General features: G+C 36.2%; 1 protein-coding gene across 3 annotated transcripts in view; it reads left to right on the plus strand.

The window, feature by feature from the left end:
- PPM1B (protein phosphatase, Mg2+/Mn2+ dependent 1B) overlaps positions 1 to 15,998 on the plus strand; it is a 64,151-nt gene extending 48,153 nt beyond the window's left edge. For 2 of the 3 annotated variants that reach the window (XM_004699765.3, XM_045285853.1), the window contains exons 5-6: positions 2,172 to 2,229; positions 12,345 to 13,379. In XM_004699765.3, coding sequence (XP_004699822.1) covers positions 2,172 to 2,229; positions 12,345 to 12,650 — 364 coding nt within the window. In that variant the 3' untranslated portion in view covers positions 12,651 to 13,379. Of the gene's footprint in view, positions 1 to 2,171; positions 2,230 to 12,344; positions 13,380 to 14,230 lie in introns of those variants that run through there. The other variant, XM_004699766.2, reaches the window with a different exon arrangement.
- The last annotated feature ends 9,354 nt before the right edge of the window (positions 15,999 to 25,352 follow it).

The raw sequence follows: 25,352 nt of genomic DNA on the forward strand, positions 1-25,352 counted from the left end.
GGGTCGCGGCATTAGGAAAGTTGAGAACCAATGCCCTAGAAGAATTCAGGAAAACATTGCAAAAGCAGAATGATAAGATAATTAGAAATCATAGAAAAACAGCACGTAGAAATCTAGAAGATTTACACTACATTAAAAAAATTATTAAAAGATCATTTTATCGAGGGCTCTTAATAGCTCTTAAACCAATCCATACATCAGTTGTATCAAACATATTTGTACATATGTTGCCATCATTATTTTCTAAACATTTACTTTCTATTGAGCTCTTGGTATTCAGCTTCCCCTCCCAACCCCCAACTACATTTTTGAAAATGGTATATTTGAAAGACAAAGGGCTATAATCAAATTAACAAAATACACATTTGTCTGAGAAAAATGGAGCAGATGAAGAAAGCCAAAGATTGATGTGAGATTTACTATCAAGTAAAAATGTATGCATGATTAGAATCCTTAAGCTATAAAATTTAGTAATCAATCATAGGAAGATTGGAACAGGAATCGATTGAATAGAAACTGAATACCATTTAAAAACTACTGGGTAGTCGAAGAAATGAAAAAGTGAAGTAAAATTCCTAAAATTAAGTGAGGAGGGAGACAATATACCCATACCTTTGGGAAATGGCTAAAGCAGTGCTCAGAGACCAATTAATAGCAACACATTAAAAGAGGAGAAAGCCAAGGCCAGCATCTTTATCCAACAACTTGGGGGTGGGGTGGAGGAGAGGGGCAGCAAAGAAGCCTGGTCTCCAGAAGAAATAAGGACAAAAATATATTAAGCCAATTAATGAAATAAAACTAGGACGTTGTTTCTTTGGAAAGATTAGCAAAATTGATAGCCACTGGACATTTAACAGAAGAAAAGGAAAGATATGACTGAAATAAATGGGTGAAATAACAGAATGGATCAAAAATTTAAAAATAACAGTTTGAAGACCTATAGTCCAGTATATTCAAAAACAGAAGAAATGAATAAAATTCTTGAAGCATACTACTTACCCAACTGCAGTCAAAAGGATAATAACAGTTGTGTGACCTATACAACAAAAAATTCTCTAAACCCAGAAGATATGAACAAAATTTTGGAAGCAAACTAATTCCCAAATTAAAACAGATAGGTAGAAAACTTGAACTGAGCCTATAAAACTCCCCATGACAAAAAGCCCTAGACCAGACAACCTCACTGGGGAATTCTTAGACACATTTAGAGAATAGCTGATGCCATTTTTACTCAGAATATTCTAAATCAGCATGATTCACTACATAAGTAAAAGCTAAATGAGTGTATCAGCCAAAATAGAAAAGACATTTGATAAAACCCCATACCCATTCTTAAGCGAAGTAGGAATAGAAGGTGAAATTTCTCAACCTAACTAAGGTCATACTTAACACTATTGGCAACAGAATTCTCATTAGAGATATATGGAAATCATTCTGACTCCCTTTGTGAACGGACCCTTAAGAATGTCTTCTATCAATATTACTGTTCAATGTTATATTGGGAGTTTTAGCTAGTATATATAATAAGGCAAGAAAAAAAAAAAGGCATCCAGATAGTTAGGAAAGAAGTATAATTATATAGAAAATCTCGAAAAATTGAGCAAGAAAACTACTGGAACTAATCGGAAGATTCAGCAAAGTAGTAAAATAAAAGATCAGTTTATAAAACTAAGAAAAGGGAATGAAGAATGCAATGTAATTTATAGTAGCTACTGAAAAGAGAATATTTAGGAATAAACTTAACCTGAGATACAAAAGACTTAATTTTCTCTAACTATAAACAACGATTACAAGAATCTACTTTGATTCAAATGACACCCTTTTTCTATGAAAGAAATCCATGTGTACCACTGTTGGTTAACTGTCAAATTTATATTCCAGTGAAACGGCGAAAGGAAGTGCACCAATTCTCTAAAGATGAAATTCTAGACTAACGTCTTGACCTAAAGTTTTAAAAAATAAATGACTCCTTATTCTGTTTTAGGATAAAGATTGTTCTTGGTTGAATTAAAAAAAAGATATTACAAGATCAAATTCTGAGCGCAATCTAGAAACTGGTTTTGTGCAAGTCATTAATGTGGCAGTGAATTTTATATTGTAGTCAAGATGAAATTATTTTTTATAGTTTACATAATTTAATAAAAACTAAAGCACATGTGTGTTGTTTTTAGGCGCAATGTTATTGAAGCAGTTTATAATAGACTGAATCCACACAGAGAAAATGATGGGGTAAGTGTAATTTTATTTGCTGAGCATTTAAAAAATACGGCCATATTAATACTAAATGAAATAGTCGCATATTGAAATCTATAATAAACTGTCACTGCTTTTCACTTGGAGTAGTTTGTTAAATTGTAAGGTGTTTGAATTGGAGGTAGAGAGGTCATGTTCTGGGCACCATCAAGTGACCTCAGTTAGGATTTATGATTGCTTTCCCTTTCTTCTCCCTTCCAACTCAATGCTGAGGCAGCAGTGTTCTTTTAAATATCTGAATTTCTCCCCCAGCTTGCTGCTACCATAAGAAGTTCGTGACAGTGAATGAATTACTATTTGAAAGATTGACCTTTTAATGCCCACATGGGTCCAGTTGAATACTTAAGAATAATTTGTCTAGATTATTGAAATAAGAATATTTTCTACAATTAGTGTATGTGAGTTGAAGTGAGTTAGAACCAGGTTTACCAATGCAGAAGCCATTTTATCCACACCTTTTATTATTCTCTACTTAGGAGCTCAGTTAGCTCATTGGTGTAGGCTTTGTATTGTTGTAATGCTAATACTAGGAGACGTCTTTTTTGTTCTATATTTCATTGTCAGTAATTCAATGAAATATTTCCTCTTAAGAGTTTTCAGGTGGTTGGACATTTTTTTTAAAACGACTAATGTAATTTTTAACATGCATATTTTAAATCTTGAGAGCAAAATTTAGGAACAAAATTCATTGAATAGAATGTAGGACCTCTGGTGATATAATGGGTTTAAGTAGGGCTGCTACATGCAAGCCTGAAGGTTTCAACATACCGACCAGGGAGAAAGATGCAGCCTTCTATTCATGTAATGATTTATAGCCTTAGAAGCACTTCTTCTCTGGGCAGTTGTAGTCTGGATGAGTTGGTATCAACTTGATGGCAGTGAGTTTGATTTTGAGTTTTAACCATCAAAGGCCTCAGCTCCTTTGGTAGGTCATTAGAGAGACAGCAGCAGTGGGTGAAATTATATGTATGAGTTGCATTCTTTCCAAGATTTGTTAAATAAATATTAAATAATTTTTTCATAAAAGTCTCCTGGTGAAATTGCAAGTAATAACATTAGTGAGTTGAATAAAAAGAATAATGTATATTGGTAATAATTTCTATCTTATTCTGAAATAGTGATTCTGAATCTCTTATGAGAGTATCTCAAAATACTAAGCATTCTATCCAGGGCTATAAAAATTAATTGAAAAGAAATGTCATATGATAGAATCAGTGAACTCTAAACCAGTGGACACGACTAAATGATGGTAAGTATAGGAAGTAGAAGAGAGCTTGCCTCTTCAGTTAGAATCTGGGTTCCACAGGATATGAAGCCCCATGGTTGGCGGAAATAAGCTGAGACGATAGTAAGTAATTGATTTGCTGTAAATCACAGAGGAGACTTAATTTTATTGTGTATTTTGAAGTGCAACTGGTTTTTCAATATATCTTCCTGAATGTCATGAATTCTCACTAATAAGAGTTGCTTTCATTCCAAATAAGATTATGGAATTTTTTAATAGTGCTACATTTCTGTTTGTTTTTTTTAAATATATACCAAAGGCAACTTTAAACCTTATTAGTATAAAATAATCAAACATGAAAAAAAAAAAAAGCCCACTGCCATCTATTTGATTCCAACTCATAGTAACACTGTGTAGGCTTCTGAGTATAAATCTATATGGGAGCTGTTGGTTTCATTGTTCTCCTGCTGCAGAGCTGCTGGTGGGTACATGCTGCCAGCCTTACAGTTAGCAGTCTGACTCCTGCCTGGCAGTGCCACCAGCGCTCTTTCACGTGGGCAGAAGCACAGGGAAAATTCGGGGAAACCCTCCAGACTTTATGATTATCATATGGCAATATAAATTAATGGATTGAAATAGTGGCTTCAGTGATTGCTTTAAACATAGGAACAATTATGAGATGGAGCTGGATTGGGCAGTATTGTGTTGCTTATAGGGTCGATACATGCTAGAGCTGATTCGATGGCATCTAACCACCACAACATATAAACTAAGGATGTAGTATTACTAAATTACCTTTATATGTAAGCTTTCTGTTAACACCAGCATATCAAGCACCGGCAGTGTACTGTGTAGTGAGTTGATACAGAGAAGAGACTACAGAAGTTGAGACAAGGTCCCATCCTCATTGTTGCAGCTTGCAGTGTGGTTGTACACACACGTTTAATAAATATGTCACTCGCAGTATAGTAGAGAACAAAGATGTGATGAAACAGTATGACCAGTTGTCAAGGGAATTGTATAATGATTACTGAAAATTCAGCTATAGAGATAATAAGTAAATTCTAAATGGATAAGGTGTGTAGAAGCAGCTCAGTATTAGTAGAGAATGTTGATTAAAGTCCCTGCACTGTTAATTATAAAAACTGACTTTGCAACCCCAGAAGCTTACTTGAATGTCAACACTGAACTGTAATCATTTTTAAAAAATACGAAAGCAGAAAGAATACAAACATAAAAAAAATCAGCATTTCATTCTTAGCTCTTCATTTGACCCAGTGTAATGAGTTAGTGTGCTCCACAAATGCTTCTTGACTTAATATCTGATCGTTTCAATGGTCCCAAAAGTAGAGTTGCAGAAGCTGTTAAGTTGTGGAGTAAGAAAGGCAGAGTGTTGTTGAAACATGAAGAGAAAAAGCTGGTAAGTACTAAATAGGGTTATTAAGTAGGGTTAACAGATAAAAAGCAGAAATGAATCCAATGTTAATCATTGATTCATTTTGAATTCTATATCTGCTACTTTACATCAGAGACTAGATATGTTCTCCAATTAATACTTGAAATTAGAAATTGGGATTGCTTCATTTTAAAAAAATTAAGAACCCAATATTTTATATGTGAATTTTCAAAAGCTTAATTGAAAGAGTTAGAAATTAAAATAAATTCAGAAATTTTCAGTGTTCAGAAGACTCCTTTTTTAATTTTTGTTTTTCTTTTCAAATATGTTTGTTTCTATATAACAGACATTCTTAATTATGGAGCTCACGAATCCACAGTAGTTGTTTAGAAACTTGTTTCTGTGTGTACATTTTCATTCTGTGAACTATAGGGCTTCATTGGAATTATATATGGCTATAGCCCCAGCACTTGTAATAATGCTTTTAGCCTATGATGAGAGCACAACATATATTTGTTAATTAAATATTTATTCACTTTCTAGTAATTTCCTTAAAAACATCTTAAAATAATTGTAGGTTGCTAATTGTTATGAAAGCCTCTTTATTTTTAGAACTTTGTGTTTTCCAGTCAAAAATAATGTTCTTTTGAATAAGGCTTTTGAATTAATATCCTACTCAGGGGAGCAGGGAGGGAGGGGAAAAATGAGGACCTAATGTCGGGGGTTTAAGTGGAGAGAAAATGATGTACAAATGCGCTTTACACAATTGATGTGTGTATGGATTGCGATAACAGTTGTATGAGCCCCTAATAAAATGTTAAAAAAAATTAATATCCTACTCATTGATGTAGGTAGAGGAAGAACTTGTATTTCTGTAATTCCTACTTGTGCTAAGCCTCCTTAAAAAGTCTTTGGAAAAAAAAGCTATTGCCTTTTAACTTCATTTATCCACAAATATTTTGATGTCCAATCACATAATTCTCAACACCCCTTCTCCATAAGTGAGACTTAGGAACCGGACACACGAAATACAAAGGTAAATGAGTCACTCAACTAGAATTTGAACCCAGGCCAGACTGACTCCAAACCCCATTTTCTTTACTCCATTTTGCCTCACTAAGATGTTTAGAGATAATATGCATATCATTGCTATCCCGGAAAGAAAAAGTTTTTGCAGTCACTTGAATCTCATGTTTAATATTCTTGTGAGACTTTTATTTTGATGTGAAATACTTTATATATAAAGTTGTTGACACTTAAGTGATCATGCCTGCTTCCCTATCCGTTTTTAAATTTAAGTTATTTTTAAAAATTCATAGTAACTCAAAGATTTTTTGAGGCACTTGGATTTTTGAGAAGGGGAGTAAGTACAGAGCAAAATGAACTCTTAAGCCTGAAATAATGTCCGTATTCTGCATTCATTTTTAGTTAGACATTTGTATATGGACTTTTAAATTTCACTCCAAACAGTAGATACATGCAAAGATACTTTTACATTTTTATATCACAGTTTTAAGACTGTGTGAATAGTTTGAAAGTTATTTCATGTTACTTTTATGCACTTATTTTAGCATTCTGTTAGAACTTGAATAACTTTAGTCACTCTTAATTAAGATATAATTTGGCGTACCACTCTAACATCTATATGAACTTAACTTCCATGACTGCCAAATTATTTTCAGACTCATTACAATTTCATGTGATTCTCTGATGCTTTCAAATAGCCATTAATGTAATCGGATTCTTCCCGATTCATTGTTGATTGTGTGCATGAAGTCATCTGTGAAATTTTTAGTTCTAAAAATTATTTTTGAAGATTTTTATATCTCAGCTGTATTTTTAAAAACAGTGCTGCAAATAATATTAGCTGGTTACATTTTACTTTTTAAACTTGGATTTCCCCTGAAACCATGCCCTTAACCCTCCTAACCCAGGCACCAAATCCCATGTGGTATTTGCTTGTAGTTATACAGCTTTAGCAGCTTATTTGATCTTAATTGATGTTCATCTAGATGAAAATGGAACTTTAAAAACAAACAAAAACTAAGGGAAAGGCCCTCAATTTTTAATGTAGTATATCTTTTTTAAAATTAAAAGATAATTTTATTGTAGGCTCTTAACAGCTCTTAAAATAATCTATACATCAATTGTATCAAGCATATTATATGTTACCATCATTATTTTCTAAACATTTATATTCTGTCTGAGCCCTTGGTATCAACTCCTCTTTTTACCCTCCCTCTCCCCTTCCCACCCTCATGACCCCTTGGTAAGTTATAAATTATTATTATTTTCATATCTTACACTGACCGTTGTTTCTTAAGGGCAGACTTTTTAAACTAAGCTAAAGCAAAAGTTTGATTTTAATATGACTTCAGGGAATATTTTAGGCCCAAGGTTTAAAGATTATCTCAGGGCAGTAGTTCCAGGCACTCATCCACACTTTGTGACTCCACAAAGTCTAAAACCCGTGGGGATTTCAAATTCTGTTCGTCATTGTCTCTTTTGATTGGTATTCTTTTATGTTCAGTAATGGAAACTGAGAATCTTCTAATTCTTCTGGCTTCATGGCCAAGGAAGTTGTTCCTGTAGACTGTTAGCCACAAGGTCTATGTTCCCCTGGTGTTCCCGGCTTTCCTTCTTTTGTTGCTGCAGGTGGATAGAGACCAATTGTTCTGCCTTAAATGGCAGTTTACAAGCTTGTCAGACCCCAAGCACTGTACAATGAATTAGAAGGTAGAACAGAAGCAGTGACCTGGAATGGTTCATGAAACCATGAACCTAAACCTCCAAGCCAAAGAACCAAATTTAGACTCTGACACTGCTTAGCATTGCCACCATCACAAATAACAAAAAACTCCCCGAGCCTTTTCAGTTTCCTCACTTAATAAATGAGACCTGTACATACTTCATAGATTACACATTTATGCAAATTAAGATTTTATATGTAAAACTCTTAGCATAAACTTTACTCTCCCTTCCTTAGGGATTAGGGAAATAAAGGAATATGAAATTCTCTTCCTTCAAGGACTTTATTGTCTAACTCAGCCATTCTTAACCTGTGGGTGGGGACTCCTTTGGGGGGGTCAAAGAACCCTTTCACGCGGGTCACCCAATTCTTAACAGTATCAAAATTACAGTTATGATGTAGCAATGAAAATAATTTTAAGGTTGGGGGGTCACCACAACATGAGGAACTGTATTAAAGGGCCACTGCAGCATTTGGAAGGTTGAGAACCACTGATCTAATGGGTCGCTAGCCTTCACAGCTCCGAGACCAGAAGAATTAGATAGTGTCTGGTTCCCATGGCTAGCCTCCAAGAAAAAAGTTCAATAGGAAGGTCCTGGGTAGAATGGGTGAAAAATGTGGAACATAACTCAAAATCTTTAAAAGAAACCCCCAAACAATACATGTCTGTTAGAAACTGGTGGAACCCTCAAGACAATGGCCGTTGCGTGATCTTCAAGAGGGAAATTGAACTCATCCCCTTAGCTCAATTTTCCGCCAAATGATAGGCCTTTATGGTGAACAATAACACTAGAGAAGTGCACACCCCTTTGGGAAACAACTGGGAAGAGAGGGGCTCCCGTGGGGGGAGACCTTCATGTTCTTAAGCTTGAGATGCATTCCAGTCACATTTTCCTTAGTGAAAGTCATTGCTCTCAATGTCCCCCCATAATAATGCCAAATTTAAGGTGCTGTTTGCAAACACATGGTTGCTTACTATAGTCTTGAAGGTCAACTGCTTGAAGGCTATCTGCCTAAATGTTATCTGCTATCAAAAGCAGACCATCTAACCCTAAGTACAGCCCACTGCCTTATGAAAAGAATCATAGATTGTTCCCCTGGTAAAGAGCTCAGAGACACCTAAGGTCAAGCCAACTCAGGGATGATCAAGGTTAGACTGCCATGCTGACTCTAAAACTCACACATTTGGTTATGTTTGAATCTTCCTGACACATGTATGCCTCTAGTCACTAGAGACTTGTGAAGAGTTTCATTATGGGGTAATTGCTAAAATCGATAGGTAAACATGGTGTGCTCTACTGCCTATTTGAGGTCGAGTAAGAAATTGTAGCTGGATAATAGATTTCTCTTCTGATCCTAATGAAAACTCATGAGCTAGTTATGTAACACTGTTCTAAAGAAGCACATATGGTCATGGGAAATGTCCTATCATCTGGGAAATGTCAATGTAAAAAGTAGAAAAGGCAGTTTTCCCCAAGACAAAACAAGTATTAAGTAAGGTGAGGTGTTTAGTTAAATTCCTTTTCAATTTAGTGGTTTTGTGATGCTAGCCATTATAGACTCGCCCACTTGATAGACAGGTTGGTCTAAGTACTATTCAGAAAGCAGCCACTACTCCCTAACCCCCACCCCAGCAGTTCAAGAAATACAGATGGTTACTGTCATCATAAAGGTGTCAGAGGAAGAAGAGGCCTCATCTGTTGAACTTAACATTAGTTCATATATGTCCTTTGAGTCAACCTTGTCAATAAATCCAATAAGTAGACTTATACTGTTTAGTCATTATAACAGTGGTTCTGATAATCTAAAATGTAAAAGATAGAAGCACCAACACCCCCCTGCTTACATCCCCCCCCCAAAAAAAAAACCAAACCCAGTTATAAAATGACAACTGACCTACTGAGTTCATTTATCTTAGGTGGTAGAACTTGACCAGCTGCCATTTGAAGCAAATTTGTTTCAGTGCCTTAAATTTTTGTCCTAGGGGAAGGTTTTTATTTTATTTTTTATTATATATTTACTTAGTCAAATGTCACCTTTTAAAGGGTTTTCACAGTATACCATAAAGCAGAAAACTTACTTTTGGAAGTTCTGATTAAAGACTGGCAAGTTTTATTATTAAGAGCCCTGAACAGATACAAATAAGACATTTTATTTATAAAAACATTATTTGTACAGGGGGAAAAGTAAGGAAAAATAATAAGAAAAACGCTTACATAGTTTGAGTCCAACATAAATTCATAAATTCCAATTAAAAAATTTTTTTGTTTGCTTTTGGTCAGAAAACAAAAGATATACAAATAAAGCATTTATAACACCACTACCCATTTTCATCATTGATACTTTTACTGTATTTCCTTTCATTTCAGGCATTTTACATATAAAATCCTGGAATGAACTAACATACAGACATTAAGTATTCAGGTGCTTTCATTTTCCGTACAAAATCCTCCTTCTATGCGCTATCTTTACCTTAAGTTTTTTTTTTTTATTGTGAATTGTGTGAAGGTTTATAAAGCAGACCAGTGTGTTCCATTCAGCAATTCACTTATATTTAGTTTCATGTCATTGAATGTAGTAGCACTTGTCCCATTTTTCTCTCTACATTTCTTGTTTCTATTCATCTTCCTTTCTTAGTGCCCCTCTGAACTTTGTCCTTAGGTAAATGCTGCCCATTTGTCTCAAATTGTTGATTATTTTAAGGCATTCTAAGGCAGTAGTGTTACTATTCCCCTCATAGACCAGTGCATTGTTTGATTAAAAATTGAGCCATGGGGGTGAGTTCAGTTCTAGACTTGAAGGATGACTAGGAGATAATACATAGTCTTTATCTAAGGGCTTCCACAAGTGTTTATCTGATCCAGTAGGCTGGGCTTGTTATTTTTTTGAATGATTTCCAGTTTTGCTTCCTATTTTTCCTCTCACTTTACACAGAACCTTGTAATGTGTTCCTTTTCAGAGCAGTTGGGAGTTGGAAGCCTGGCACAGTGGACTAGTTATTTTCTGGAGAAAGGGAGGCCAATAGTTGTGCTTCAGATGACCACTCCTGAGCAGTTAAGACCCTAGCTGCTACTCACCAAAACAGGATGTAGAGAGTTTGCTTTGGGGGGGTACCTGAAACTATTTATGGTTCTGAGCCCTCAGGCCCCAGGGGCTCATTCCCTTAAGGTGTTAAGTCTAAAAGGTGTTCAGAATTTTATTCCTTATTCAGGGATATATTTGTAGCATAAGTTACCTGTACGATTATTGCAGAATTATAAAAATGCCAAACCAAGGCCACTGCCATCGTGTTGATACAAATTCCTATGGACCCCAGTGGACAGAGTACATCTGATCCTTGTGAATATTTATGAGGGGTAAGATAGCAGCCTGTTTCTCTTGAGTGCCTGGTGGGTTTGAATAACTGACCTTGAAGTTAGCAGTCTGATGCTTAACACATTGTATCACCAGCCTTCTATAAGTTTAGGATAATTATAACAGCCTCCAAAGATGGCAAAGAATTTTTATATTAGATCATCTAAATCCTTAAGCTTTAAAATTTTTATTTTATTTTTCCAATGTTTTTATGATGAAAATTTCTAAACATGTAGTAACGTTGAAATGTCATATGCCCTCCACCTAAATTCAGCAGCTGTTGACATTGTACCATATCACTTTATATAAGTATATGTGCATGCTCATTTTTCTTTGACTAAATCATTTAGCCTCTGAACATCTGGGCATGCAGCTCTTTAGAATAATGACATTTCCTACATATCCATAATACCATTGAGATACCTAGGGAAGTAGTAAACTTTCTAGTATTCACTAATATCAAACCCCATTTTCTCAATATTTTTCCTCCAGAATGACTTATGTTTCTTATTTTGAACTGTGGTCTAATTGGGTTGTTAAATCTTTTTAGTCTGTTGAATTACACACTATCTTCCCACCCCCCACTCCCGTGATCCTGACTTTTTGAAGAATTTGACCCAGCTTTTTATTGAATGTCTCATACTATAGATTTGTATGATTGTTTCTACCTGGCATTCTTACCCATGTTTCTCGAGTCCTTGTTTTGTACTGTGAACTGGAGATTATTAGTCATTAAAGATTTGGGACAAGAACCCTAGACTTGGCAGGGCATTGCAGTACAAGACCGTTTTGTCCAGCATCCATGATCACCTTGGATGATCGTTAGCTTGTCCTGCTAACAAGATTAAGTAGTTTCTGTTAAAATGTCTGAAATTTAATGACGTATAAAAGGATGGAGAAGTTTATATCTGATTCTAATGTTAGGAAATGTTTGTTTTATACCAAGAGATGTATGGTTCAGAAACTATGGTTATAAGGCTTGCTTTTCTGTTTTTTCATTGCTTTTAAACAGTAATTTACTACTCTACTAAATGATAGCCCATTATTGTTTGAGTCAATGGGGTTTAGAACATGCTTTATGTTACTGTCGTTGACTTCTCAAAGAAGAAAAAAATTGAAATTAAATAACCGAAAACTTAAGATGTAAAATGGTTAATAATATGTTTGCTAAAATTAGTTATAGTAAAGAAATTTTATTAATTGACACAGGTAAGACTGGGTACTTTTTTTGAATTAATAAATGTTCTCATGCTTAGACTATTTTAATTCCTGGTAAAGAAATGAGTATTTTGCTGTAATGTGTTATGAAATACATGTGCTATCCTGGTTTGTCTACTGACACTGGGGTCTTGAATCTTAAAAAAAAGGCCTCCGATGAAGCAGAGGAAAGTGGATCACAGGGGAAATTGGTGGAAGCGCTCAGGCAAATGAGAATTAATCATAGGGGAAACTACCGCCAACTTCTGGAGGAGATGCTGACTAGTTACAGGCTAGCTAAAGTAGAGGGAGAAGAAAGCCCTGCTGAACCAGCTGCTGCAGCTCCTTCTTCGAACAGTGATGCTGAAGCCCCAGTGACAATGCAGGAAAGCCATACTGAACCCCAAAATGATCTTGCTGACTTAGAGAGCCCTAATGAAGATACAGGGACAAAGATGAGTGGTGAAAAAATATGACTCCTTTTTGGTAATATTTTTGTGACCCTTGATTTGATGGTTTTTACTTAGGAAGTATACTATATGCATTTATATAACCATTTTGTTATTTGGATCCTGGAAAATAGTTTATTATATTCCTATAGCCTTGTTTTTTTGAAGAAGGCCTTTGCATACATCTTTATCAAATAGTTTAAAATTAAATATTTATAGTATTTTGGCTTTAATCTATATAATTTCACATTGTATTGCCAGAAATTAGACTGACAGTAATTAAAGTTAGTTGTAAATGAAATCCAGGCCAGGCAGGACTAGTGATTCCTGATTGTAGATTACATTATGTTGTATAAAAATTTTTGTTAATCTAGAGTTCTACTGCTTCACATTACTTTGCTTTAGTAACACTCATAGGTAGCTTTGTAATAAACGTGTTTTCTTTAATCGTTTAGTTCTTCAAAGAATGGCTCATGCTAGCCTTCAATTCTTTCACGGATGATAACTTGTGTTGACTTGTTTAAATTTTACATCTCTGTGGTTTTATTTTTAGAAGTTGTGAGATACTGGATGTGTGGTTATTTTTTCCTTTCTCTGTATTCTTAATTATGAAACAACTTTTGAAAAACATGTATTATTCATACAATTTTGGTTTGTATATCTGTATAGCCTAATAACAGACATCAAAATGTATGTCGATCAAGTGTTTAGAATGAAATTTAAGTCCAAATAAAGCATGTGATGTGGAATAAGCTATGCATGTTGTACTTATTTTTAAGTATTTTTAAAATAAAAACAGATATGGTACATTAGAAAATTACCCTTTAGAAATTCATTTTCATTTATGTAGACTTTAGAAACGTAGTTATTAACCAAAAGAGGGAAACATATATAAAAGTTAAGCTGGCATTTTTAATACTGTGTACTCAGAATAATTTTATTCTATTATCCCCTTTTGTGGCATTTAATGTTAATTTTTAAGACACCACAGACACACATAAACATGTTAGAAAATTACCCTGGTGACCATTTTATTTTAAGATTTCAACCACACCGGTTTTGCTGTAAGTGCTCTTCATTCGTTAATAGAATTTGTGGGCTATGTTAAATAGTGACAGATTTGTTTCAGTTAAAATTGATATTTTAAATACAGGTGGCTGTTAGTCACATTTGAAAATAATTATTTAAAACAATTTTTTGATTGTAGAACATTGGCTTCTTTTTCTATTTTCTTTTTCTATTACTATTTTATATTGTGTGTCAAAAGTTACTTAAGGTAAAAAAAAAGTTACTGAAGGTATACTATAACTTGAAACTTACATGGCTGATATCTTGACCTGTTTTTCCAAAGCCAGAATATTTGTAAGTGATTTAAGAAAGAGGAAGGCATTTGGTGGAGAGGGGAGAAAAAACCCAACCAATTTTCTGTATAGATAGATACATCTATACAATCACAAAATACAACACACACCTCTCTGTAAAAGTACGTTTTTCAGACAAAGGAAGGTAATTTTGTTCATCTAATTTTGTTTTCTTTTGAAATTCATTTCAACCTGGAAATCGTACAGGTAAATAATAATGATGTTCTTCCTTTTCTCTTCCTGTAGGGTGCTGGAGATCTAGAAGACCCATGGTAGCCTTAGAAACCTTCTAAAATGCTTTTGATTCTGAAAATTGGGGGAAAAACCTTTAATTACACTTTTCTTCAATACAAGGGAAAAATATTCTTGTGGATTCCCAACGTTTTGTGATATGAGCAGAAAATCATTAGCGTTCCCCATCATTCGTTCATATTTGTGTTTTCTGATAATTGCCACTCGTAGCATTGCCTGTTCTCTACAGTATTTCTGCCAACCTCAGGCATACAGGTTCCATCTGATTGAACTTCAGGCCCTAGAAAGTCATGGCGTTATTTCACCACAGACCGACAAATGTGCCTGAGGTGCATGGGAATATAGTTAGCTGTATTCTGAAGATACGTTATTTTATTTTTTTAAAAAAAAGAAACAAAACTCAACATAATAAGCATGTAAGAGTAAAGAATTGTATGAGATGATCCTTTCTCAGTTCACCAAGTTGGAAACCTTTTGCAGCTCTGGGGCCTGGAATTTCATTTGAGCAATTTACTATAGGATATATGTATTTATTATTAATTGTTATTTAATTCTTTCCCCAATTTTACCTGTAGTACCAACTGGCTTCTCCAATAATGTCCACATTGTACTGTTGCCTTGCTTCAAGCTGCAGGTGTGTTTGGCAATAATAATACACGCCCTTCTGGATTTTCTGCGTGTGTCCACTCCATCCTTCAACTTTCTCTAGGAAATCTTTTAAAACCAAATGAATTAATTTATGGCTATTTATAATTTGCTTTGACATCTTACTGCTGCAAATTTTTTTAAATGATGAAATTTGCCTTTATAATGTAAATTGTGATCTTTGTTTTACATGTGGGTTTCTATAGTTTTAATTTTTCCAGCTTTTAAGATACAAACGAGTTTTGTGTAATTTGGTATAATTTTTAATTGTTTATGTTATTTCAAAAGCTCAGAATATCATATTGAACTTATAAATACAATTTTAAATGATCTATTTTAGATCAAAGGAAATATTGCAGAGATATTTTCATGGGTTCAGTGACCTTTCGTTTTATAACATTGGGCACGGTACAGAGTGGCTGTCACATAGGTACTTGAAGATTATTAGTTTCATTCTCTTTTTACAGTAACCTTGATTTCTTGAATCCTCTTGAGTTTTGCATGTACTAAATCCAATTAATGCTGCACACGAAGAGCCAGCTATGTAATGAAAGAAGCTATTGGAGTATGACAAACACCCGGTGAATCCGTTTGTACATGGTTTACCTGTTGTGGATGCTTTGTAAACATCTCCCTCTATGTTTCAACCGTGTTTCAGCGGATGTGATTGCCCTTGTGTGTAGTTAAAACACTGAGTCGTCATCCGGTCCTGTGTGAAATGGAATTCATGGTATTTTCTGTAACATTTTTCTGAAGCTGTTTCTCGAGAACCACACATTTGAATATAGACCGCTTTCCTGGTCATTTGATTCATTGTGTACCTGATTTTGGGTCTAAAAGGAATTATTGCCACAATATATTTTATTTATTCTGTAGATTTTAGCTTTGTAAGTTAATGTGCTTTACATGATGATGTTAAAAGCTATTTGTCCCTTTACTGGGTTTAGGGGTTGTTGAAAGATAGGGAATGAAGAATGCAAAATGGTTTATTGTTCACACTGTCCACTCTGATCCAACCCTGTACTGATAGTAACTTTTCAGTATGATATTGTGATGTTTCATACAATGCCGTGAAGATAACCAACTTGTTACCCAAATAAAAAATTGAGAAAAACAATGTGACATTTTTTACTATGTGGTATGCTTTTCAAAAATAAAATTGTCTTGTTAATGGTAGTCCAAACATTTATATAGTTAACATACTACTATGAAAATTTCCTTGGAAACCTTGTATAAGAATAATCCTCCCCCGCCCCCCCATAATAATTCCATTGAGAAAGTAAATTGTCTTAGATCAGTGGTTCTCAACTTCCTGATGCCGTGGCCCTTTAATACAGTTCATGTTGTGGTAATTCCCCAACCATACAATTATTTTCGTTGCTACTTCATAACTGTGATTTTGCTACTGTTATGAATCAGGCGACCCCTGTGAAAGGGTCGCAACCCACAGGTTGAGAGCCAGCTGTCTTAGATCATTTTAATTCACCACTCCGTGCCAAAAACATTTTTCACGCCACTTTTTAAAATGTCCTTTTCAGGATCATGAGTGCAAATTAGGTGTGCATTGATGAAAGAAAACACATTCAATGCTGGCCTGTATGAATTCCCTAGTTTGCTGTTGGCAAGCATCATGGTCTTGGAATTAGTTGATACTCTTTTAAATCAAGGTCCCTGAAGAACTGTCTGTGTGTTTTGATACTGTAGTAAAAAGTAAACCTGAAAACTGTTACGTATGTTTGAATTCATTAAAAACGTTAACATTTGCATGGTTTTATGAAAAGTAAATCTTTTTCAAAACAAAATAATAGTTTGATGAGTAGCATTTGCTTACATTTTTGTAATTTTCTGGGCCAGAATCTGCCCTCTGCATTCAGTCTGTTGTAATGTGGCACTTTGGTTACAGTGTATGAAGAAAGAAGGAGCCCAGGTGGTGTAGTGGTTAAGGCCAGCAGTTTGAAACCACCAGCCTCATGCACCACGGCAGAATGACGTGGGGTTTCTACTCCAGTAAACAGTTAATCATCTCGGAAACTCACAGAGACACGCCTACCCTGTCCTATCAGGTCATTATGACTTGGCATCAACTTGATGTAGGGAGTGAGGATGAAGAAAACCTGGCCACCTAACGACTAATCCAGAGTTGAAAAGGAATTTTAAAATGACTTCAGGTTAATTGTGGATATTTCTTTTTTTGTGCAGTATCAACACTTGACAACTAGTGTCTTGAAGATTAGTTGCAATCTGAAATCAATACACTTCATACACTGCTACACACCAAATGCCATCAGTCAGTCTTGCCTTTTGAATAGATCTTTTTTGCATAATTTTGCACATCTTATGTTAGCCATTTGGAACATACTAACACATACGACGACAGTATTTTTTTAAAATTATCTCATTAGGGCAATGCCTCAGGCTAGCTTCATTTTAGGAAAAGTGTTGAATTACTTAAGTTTTGGCAACAGACATTCTTGGGAGGGCCCCATGACAGGAGCATGCAGCTCAATAGCAAAGGAGCTTTTCATGTGCTCGTGCAGGAGAAGCTCCCATTTCATCAGACAGGGCACTGAAATAATTTATTTACGATTAATCTCCAAAGACCTCAGAGCATTCTTGAGAGAGCATGGCCTAATAAATGATTCTTAAGACACAGGTCTTATGTCAAATTTACCATATATACTCGTGTAGAAGCCAAGTTTTTTCAGCGTACTTTTTATGCAGTTTTTGTAGTAAAATTAGGTGCCTTGACTGATATTCAGGTTGGCTTATGCTCAAGTATATATGGTACTTGTGTTGATGGGATGGTCGCTGAAACTTTGATAACTAATTCTTGCAATGTGTTTCAACTTGTGAAAATATGATTTCAGGCTAAACCTCACAATAGAGTTTTGGTGTTTTTTTTTTAATTTTATGGGATATATTTCAGGCCATTTGAATCTTAAAATGTGTGTCACTACATTGAATCTTTAACCCATTTTACTAAGATCACTATTAATGACTACCTGTATACAACAGAACAAAATACCCAGCCTGCCCAGTACATGACTGCTGGTGTGTGCAAGTCCCCTGCCCATCTCAGATACTCTCTCCTGCTTGTCACTTGTCCACCAGCCAGGCTGCTCTTTCCTAGCATGTTGGTCTTTCCTGTTGGTGAGGCCTGGAAGTGCTGCCATCCCTGTGTTTTCTTTGCTAAGGAGCATTGCTCCTGTTGCTTCTGGCATTCCTTGGTATTTATTCATTACTCTGGCCTAGCATCTCAACAGCACAGTTCTTGCTTCCTCTTTGATTTGAAAACTAGAATTTTCTTTAACCCCCAGTTTTCCCCCATTGATGAGGCTTAGTAATTGCAATGTGTACTTAAACATACTTTTAAAAACTGGTTTAGAACTGCCAAAGTAACAGCCTAAAGCCTCAGCAAGTCCGTTTTCTTCCCAGTTATGTGGGATAATTCTGTCGAGTTGGATTGCTTTTCATAGGTCTGTTACCAATTCACTAAACACTTTTGCCTTCATAAGAAATTTTATCAATTTGGAACAAAGATGAGATCACCAATTTAGAAACTAAGCATTAGTGTGCCTATCTAAGAGTTGGGTTTCCTTGAGCCCGTTTAATAGCTAACATAGCTATTGTGATATTAAGTTGCCTATTTCCTGAGAAATTTTTTAGACCTCATTTCAATTGAAAAGCAATGAAGCAACAAATGTTGCTAGCTATCTGCACCATTAACTATCTGAGTACAGTTAGGGTTTAGCTTTATGGCTCTCTATGCCAAATGTAGACACACATTGGGAGTTGTTACTGATTTTTAAAATAATTGATTTTCTATGACAATAATGGTGCTCCTTTTTATCTAAGAAGGCATCAAATGTCAGTAACAAGGAAATATGAGAAGACTTCAAAAAATTCATGGCCAAGTTCCATTGTCCTTTAATGTCATTTTCAGTGACCCTTTTGAAGCCCCCGAATATCAGTTGGGGAGAGTGATATTCAACCAACATTTGAGGCAAATCTTACAAAGAGCCTTGTTTATATTCCAAACTAGGCTTCTTGAGATGTTTCATGGAATGAGGCTACAAGTATAAGTATTCTGGCATTCATCCTAAACAAAGATTTTGGTCCCAAACTTTACTTTCTAAAGCTTTAGAAAATTTACCACCATCAATAGATGTTGAGTTACACAGTTTTTACTCGCCTCCTGTCATTGAAACTAGTTTCTGTTAGTTTTATTGGCACTAAACATATAATCCAGCTGTTCAGTCATGTCAAAAAGAGTTGTACAGTCATTGCCAAACTCAATCTTAGACCATTTTCTTGTGCTCATTGTTATTCATGTAATTTTTACAAATTGAAAAAAAAATAGGCACAGCAAAACATTTTCCAACATTTTCTGCATGTATAATTCAGTGAAGTTTCCCTTTTTTTTTTTTTGCTAGCCAAATCTTATTTGCTCTCAGTCTTGAATTTAGATCGCTTTTTAGAATGGATAATGGCTTTGTATCCACTTGTTTTTCTTTTAAACTGCCTTCATTCGTCTTTTAAAATCTGGTTGAAAAGGGGAACTACTTTATAAACTTTTCTCTGGGGACACATTTTGCTTTGGGTACTGAATCAAACCCGAGAGTGGCAGAGCTGTGGAGGACCCAGCAGCCTTGTGCTCTGCTGTTGTACTTCATTAGGATCCCTACAAGGGAGTCCCCCCCACGTACTCGGTTCACCATGAACAACAACAGATAGGAATTCTGAAAATAACTGGCTTCTACTTATTTAGCATCGGTTTTTTCCTACTCAACATTGTTTTTATTTTTGCCTATGGTTTTGGTTATTGTGGTATTACTTTGAGGTCCAGCTATAAGAATCTAGCTCTTAATTTAAAAATGCTTTTCAGTCATTGATACCACCATTTGTCAACCTTTCTTGGCACATAGATTCTACCTACTGAACACTTCGCTATATAGACATTGTTTCACGAGCAGCTTTTTCTGATAGAAATGGTTCTACTTGATGGTGTGAAGAGGTTAGTATTTCTGCTATCTAGTAGTTTTCGAAACTTAATGGGATACAAGATAACTGAAACTGAGGTATGCGTCAAATCAAAACACTTATGACTCCATCTTTTGGGACTGAAAACTCCCATCTAGTATTTAGCACTCTGTTGGTGCACTGAGTAAATGGTCTGGAGGTAACCCAAAGCTTGAGTTTCAAACTCATCAGCCATTACACAGGTGAAAACTGCCAGGTAGCTTTTGTAAAGGTTGCAACCTACTTCGTTTATCCTGGAAGGCTGCTATGGGTCAGAATCAATGGAAATGGGTCATTTTGTTTAGTTGGCCTATTTAGAAGCTGTCGGTCGACTTTTAGTGAATAAATCTCCATTTATATTTATTTGTAATGAAAAACTCAGGTAATCTGTAATTATTTGAAGAGAACCAGACCAGTATAACCCAAGAATTTGTGGGTCACATACTTTAATTTTCATGGGTCATCTTGTGCAATCATTAGTCTTAAAGATGTAAGTGCTAATTCCTAGGACAATATACAGTAACATGGAGTTTGTTTTAATGAGATTTTGTCTATAAATAGTGCAAAGCTATAGTGATAACAATGCTAAGTGTTTAATTGCTACTAAAATTGATCTAAGATAAGACTGGTTAAAATTATAGCAGTTTGGCTCTGTTAATGTTTATGGACTTAATTCCTGGAGTCAGTGGTTCTGTAGGAAACTGAAGCTTCTCAGTAAAAGTTTACATTTTAAAATTCTGATGCTATCGAGTTAATGCCAATTAGTGGCTATTTGACATTTATGTAATACAGACTTAAGAATCATTGAAGTTTTATGATTATCAGGGGAACTCACTGGAGTACCTATTCTCAAATTCCTGCTAACCAGAGCAATTTTGCATATATGTTGGGTTTGCATGTCAGAACTGGAATAAATGATCTCAGAGCATAAATAAGTGTGTGAATAGGTAAATGGAAACACAATAAAAGCACACAGCCTGGCTGCCACTGGACCAGGTTGTAATTTGGTGATCTAGCAAGTATTGTGATTTTGTTTTATCTGAAGACCTGGAAGGGGAAGTGAGTCAAATCCTTATCCTTACCTATCAAGCAATCACCTCAGTTATTTACACATACATGCACGTACACCTTTGGTTATCTCACCTCCTGTGAGACCTTACATGCTCACATTACCATTTCCTCTCTTTAACAAGTAAAAATTCATATTGTACCGTCTGACTACACAACAATGGGTCCATTTCTTTAGTGAGAGACATGTAGGTTGTTTGGAACCTTGGTGTCTAGAGAAAAGTAATTTCTTTGGCTAGGGTTTGCCTGGAAATAAAATGAGGCCATAGGGTATGTTACAGAGTACAGTGAACCCTCGTTTATCGTGATTAATCGGTTCTAGACCCTACCGTGATAAATGAAATTCCGCGAAGTAGGATTCCTTATTTGTAAATCAAATATTTTTGTAGTTAGAGCATAGAGGACATGAAAAAACACCCTTTAGTCACCATTACACTCGTATTACCCAATTTATTAAACGAAAAAGGGAAAACACAGTAAAACATTTTGGACGTTACAATTATTATATTATTTATGGCATCTAGTTTACTGTATTACATATTTCACACAGCATTATTATACATAGTTATTACAAATACTGTAATCAATGGCGTGCAACCTCCACGATTTTCTTGCCATCTTTGATCATATCCAAAAGTTTTACCTTTTCCTGGATGGTGAGCATCTTCCTCTGGCGCTTATTTTTATTGTCAGAAGGCTTAGAAGAAGCAGCTCATTTAGGAGCCATCAAAGGGCTTAGATAAAATTTCTTAAAAATCGCAAACAATTACAGTACACTGTACAAAAGCAAAAATGCATCTGATACGTAGCTCCGATATGTAGCGATGCAGACAGAAGCGTGTACAGCATGAGCCAATCTGGCAGTAATGACAGAGCATGCGCTGTTATGCAAAAACCGCAATAGAGTGAAGCCGCGGAAGTTGAAGCGCGAAGTGGCGAGGGTTCACTGTACCCCTGTCTATGGGCTTGATATTACCAAGCTGTGCTATCAGAGGTGAGCACTGTAGTGTAGGGGCGGAGTGGGTACGAGTTGGACAACAATTCCAAAAGATCGGCAGTTCAAAACTATCTGATCCTCGGGCAAAAAAGGGGGCTTCCTACTCCCACAAAGTTCAAGTCTCAGAAACACGGGTGATTCTGCCCTGAAGTGTTCCTATGAACTGGGTTTTTGGGGTTATGTAGGAAAGCTGCTCCCACCCCTGATGTGTTACTGTAAGACTTAAATTTGCCAGCCAGATGAGTGTGAAATAGTACCTCATGAATTTGCATTAATGATTTCATGTGAGAACATCTTTTCCTATTAATCATTTGAGATTCCTCTTTTTTTAAGTCCTTTGTTCAATTTTCTATTTCCCCCTTATTTACAGTATTTCTGCACTACTAATCCTTGGTTCATTGTGTTACGAAACTCACAATCTGGTTTTATGTCTATGGAACCTTATTTATTTTTTAGTCTTTTCTTTCTGGTTTGTGTTATTTAAGAAATCATTCCCATTTCGAGTTTATAGATTCTCTTAACATTTTGCATTTGTTTAAATGTTTTAGCCTATCTCATAGGCACTGTATATAGGTTTTTATCCATCTTGATTTTACTGTTATGTGATCTGACATAAAACTCAAAACTCATTCCCATCAAGTCCATTCTGACTCATAGAGACCCGTTTGGACAGTAGAACCGCCCTTGTGGGTTTCCGAGGCAGTCCTTGATGGGAGTAGAAAGCCTCATCTTTCTCGCACAGCACAGCTGGTGGTTTTGACCTGCTGACCTTGCAGTTAGCAGCCCAACCTATAACCCATTATGCCATTAGGGCTCTTTCAGTATGGAGTCAAGACTCAGTTCTATTTTCATCCTGATAATTGGGCCAACATCCTGGCACTACTATTAAATACCAGGTTCTCAGGTGAACCATTTCTAGTTGTATATTCTGTTTGTCTAATCTTATGCAAATATCATACCATTATATAATTTCTGTGGCCTTGTAAGTGTTGCTACCTGGCAGACGAAATATTGTTTCCGTGATAAATCTAATTCCTTTTCATTGTTGTAATAGTGACAGGTAGATTCTACTCAGGTCAGAATAGAACCGCCCCATAGATTTCCAAAGCTATCATCTGTACAGAAGCAGACGGTTACCTGTTTTTCCTGTGGCGCTACTGGTGAGTTTGAACGGCCAACCTTTTCCGTTCGCAGTCAAACTTAACCATTGCAGCGCTGTCGGGACAGTTAAAAGGCCACAGCCTAGAACCTTTCTGATTCTTAACTCTCATCCATTTTGGCAAGCTGTAGTGAAAGTTGTTCACCCTGTCTATGATAATTCCATATCTTCCTGGTGCCCAGTTACACAGTCCTAGTTTTCCATTTATAACTCCTTTCCTGTTCGCGTGAAGGCAAATCATTAACAATGCTATGACCAGCTTATGTTGGATCCTGAGGCAAAGAATTCAGCATTATGGATCATCTATTTAAAATGTGTTCATTTGGATTTTTGTATTCGTGTTTTTAAAACATGGCATCCAACTAGATGAGAGAGCTTTCTTTTTTGCACCCTCTCCCATCACCCTCATTCCACTTGGTAAGAATGTGAACTCCCGGCCCTTTGAGTTGATAACCTGTCTCCAAACTGTCCCTGATTAAGGGTAGATGGTAGCAAAGAGCAGTAACTCCTTAACCTATTTGTACCAGTGTTACTGTCATTGAGTCAATTCTAAATCATAGTGACCCTGCAGGGCAGAGAAGAATTGCCCTTGTAGGTTTCTGAGGTCCTAAATCTTTGTTGAAATAGCCTCATCTTCCTCCCAAAGAGTGACTGTTTGGTTCAAACTGCTGACCTTGCAGTTCGCCCAACTCTTAACCCATTGCACCACTAATAGCATTAGACACTTGGCCCTGAGCTGGCTTAGTTAAGTGGAAGAAGGCTGCGCTACGAAGGGAATCCTGATCTCCCAGTAGCAGCTCAGTTGCTACTCGCCTCCCTGTCTTAGGCTGTCAGCCGTTTGTTAACACTTTAGAAAACACAGTGCCAAGAGAAAGCAAGTTCCAAAAATAATAACATTCATGTTAAAATGTCAAGCCCCAAATATATTCCACAACGCACCCCTCCCTCACATTTTAACCTTTGGAATTGGGAAGCCTCATATCAGTGGCATCTGAGCATTTCTGTTAGCCATATGGTGATTTCATAATTGCACCAATTTGGTCAAAACTGTTTTTTTATTTCAGTTCCCTAAATGGGATTTGTGCACTATTGATGGTATATGTTTTAACACTAAATGCTGTTTACATTGTCTTCACACTGAGAGAACACAAAGCTATTATTGTGTGAAATAATTACAATGCCTCTAAAATGAACTAGGGACATAATATAAATGATAGGTAATGGATGGATATTGAGCTCGCACTTAACCTTAGCCCAAATCTAAGAACAATTAGTTCCTATGGCATGACCCTGCTCAGTACTTGCTCTCATGAAGATATCACTGAAGCTGTGGGTGCTATAGCAGTGTGGTGAAGAAATCAGACGGCGCCTGCTATGGGCAAGAATAGTGCCGGGTTTGCTTTAAAACAAGCAGCCATCTAAGGGAGGTTTCAACCAAGTTCACATGGGAGAAGCATACCAGCCTGTGTAATCCAAGAACTGTAAATAATGAAGTCCAAATCCAGAGGAGGGACCCATATTAGAGCTTAAATTCTGAACACCCAGTTTTCAGAAGGCTGTGGATGACAAAGCCTAAATTCCCATTTATAGGGTTTCCCATGGAGGGATAAAGCCTCTGGTGAATCCCCTTAGACTATGGACTGGGGATGGGAAGGGCCTTGTTATGAGACAGTGCATTGAACAGTGGGTCATTGTAATTAGGTTAAAATGTGATCACACAAGCAAATGTGAAGAAAGCTTGATGGTGCCCAGCTACCAAAAGATATAGCACCTGAAGCCTTAAAGATCTGAAGATAAGTACCATCCAGCTGAGAGACAACAAAACCCACACAGAAGAAGCATCCCAGCCTATCCTACTCGATTGCTGAGGACAAAGGGGGTACATTAGCAAAAGTGGTGAAGAAAGTAGATGGTGCCTAGGTATCAAATGACACAGCCTCCCGGGTCTTAAAGGCTTGTTGAAGACAAACAGGCGGCCATCTAGCTAAGAAACAACAAAACCCACAAGGAAGAAACACACCAGCCTACCCCGACACGAATGGTGAAGACAAAGTGGGTACATAAGCAAATGCGGTGAAGAAAGCTGATGGTGCCAAGCTGTCAAATTACACAGAATCTGGGGTCCCACATGCTGGAAGATAAACAAGGGGCCATCTAACTGAGAAACAACAAAGCCCACATGGAAGAAGCACACCAGCCTGTAAGATGACAAGGCAGCGAAGGGGTCA

The sequence above is a fragment of the Echinops telfairi genome, unplaced genomic scaffold (assembly GCF_000313985.2).
Source record: "Echinops telfairi isolate 266 unplaced genomic scaffold, ASM31398v2 ScPeMD7_7475;HRSCAF=8513, whole genome shotgun sequence".
Classification (NCBI taxonomy): Eukaryota; Metazoa; Chordata; class Mammalia; order Afrosoricida; family Tenrecidae; genus Echinops; species Echinops telfairi.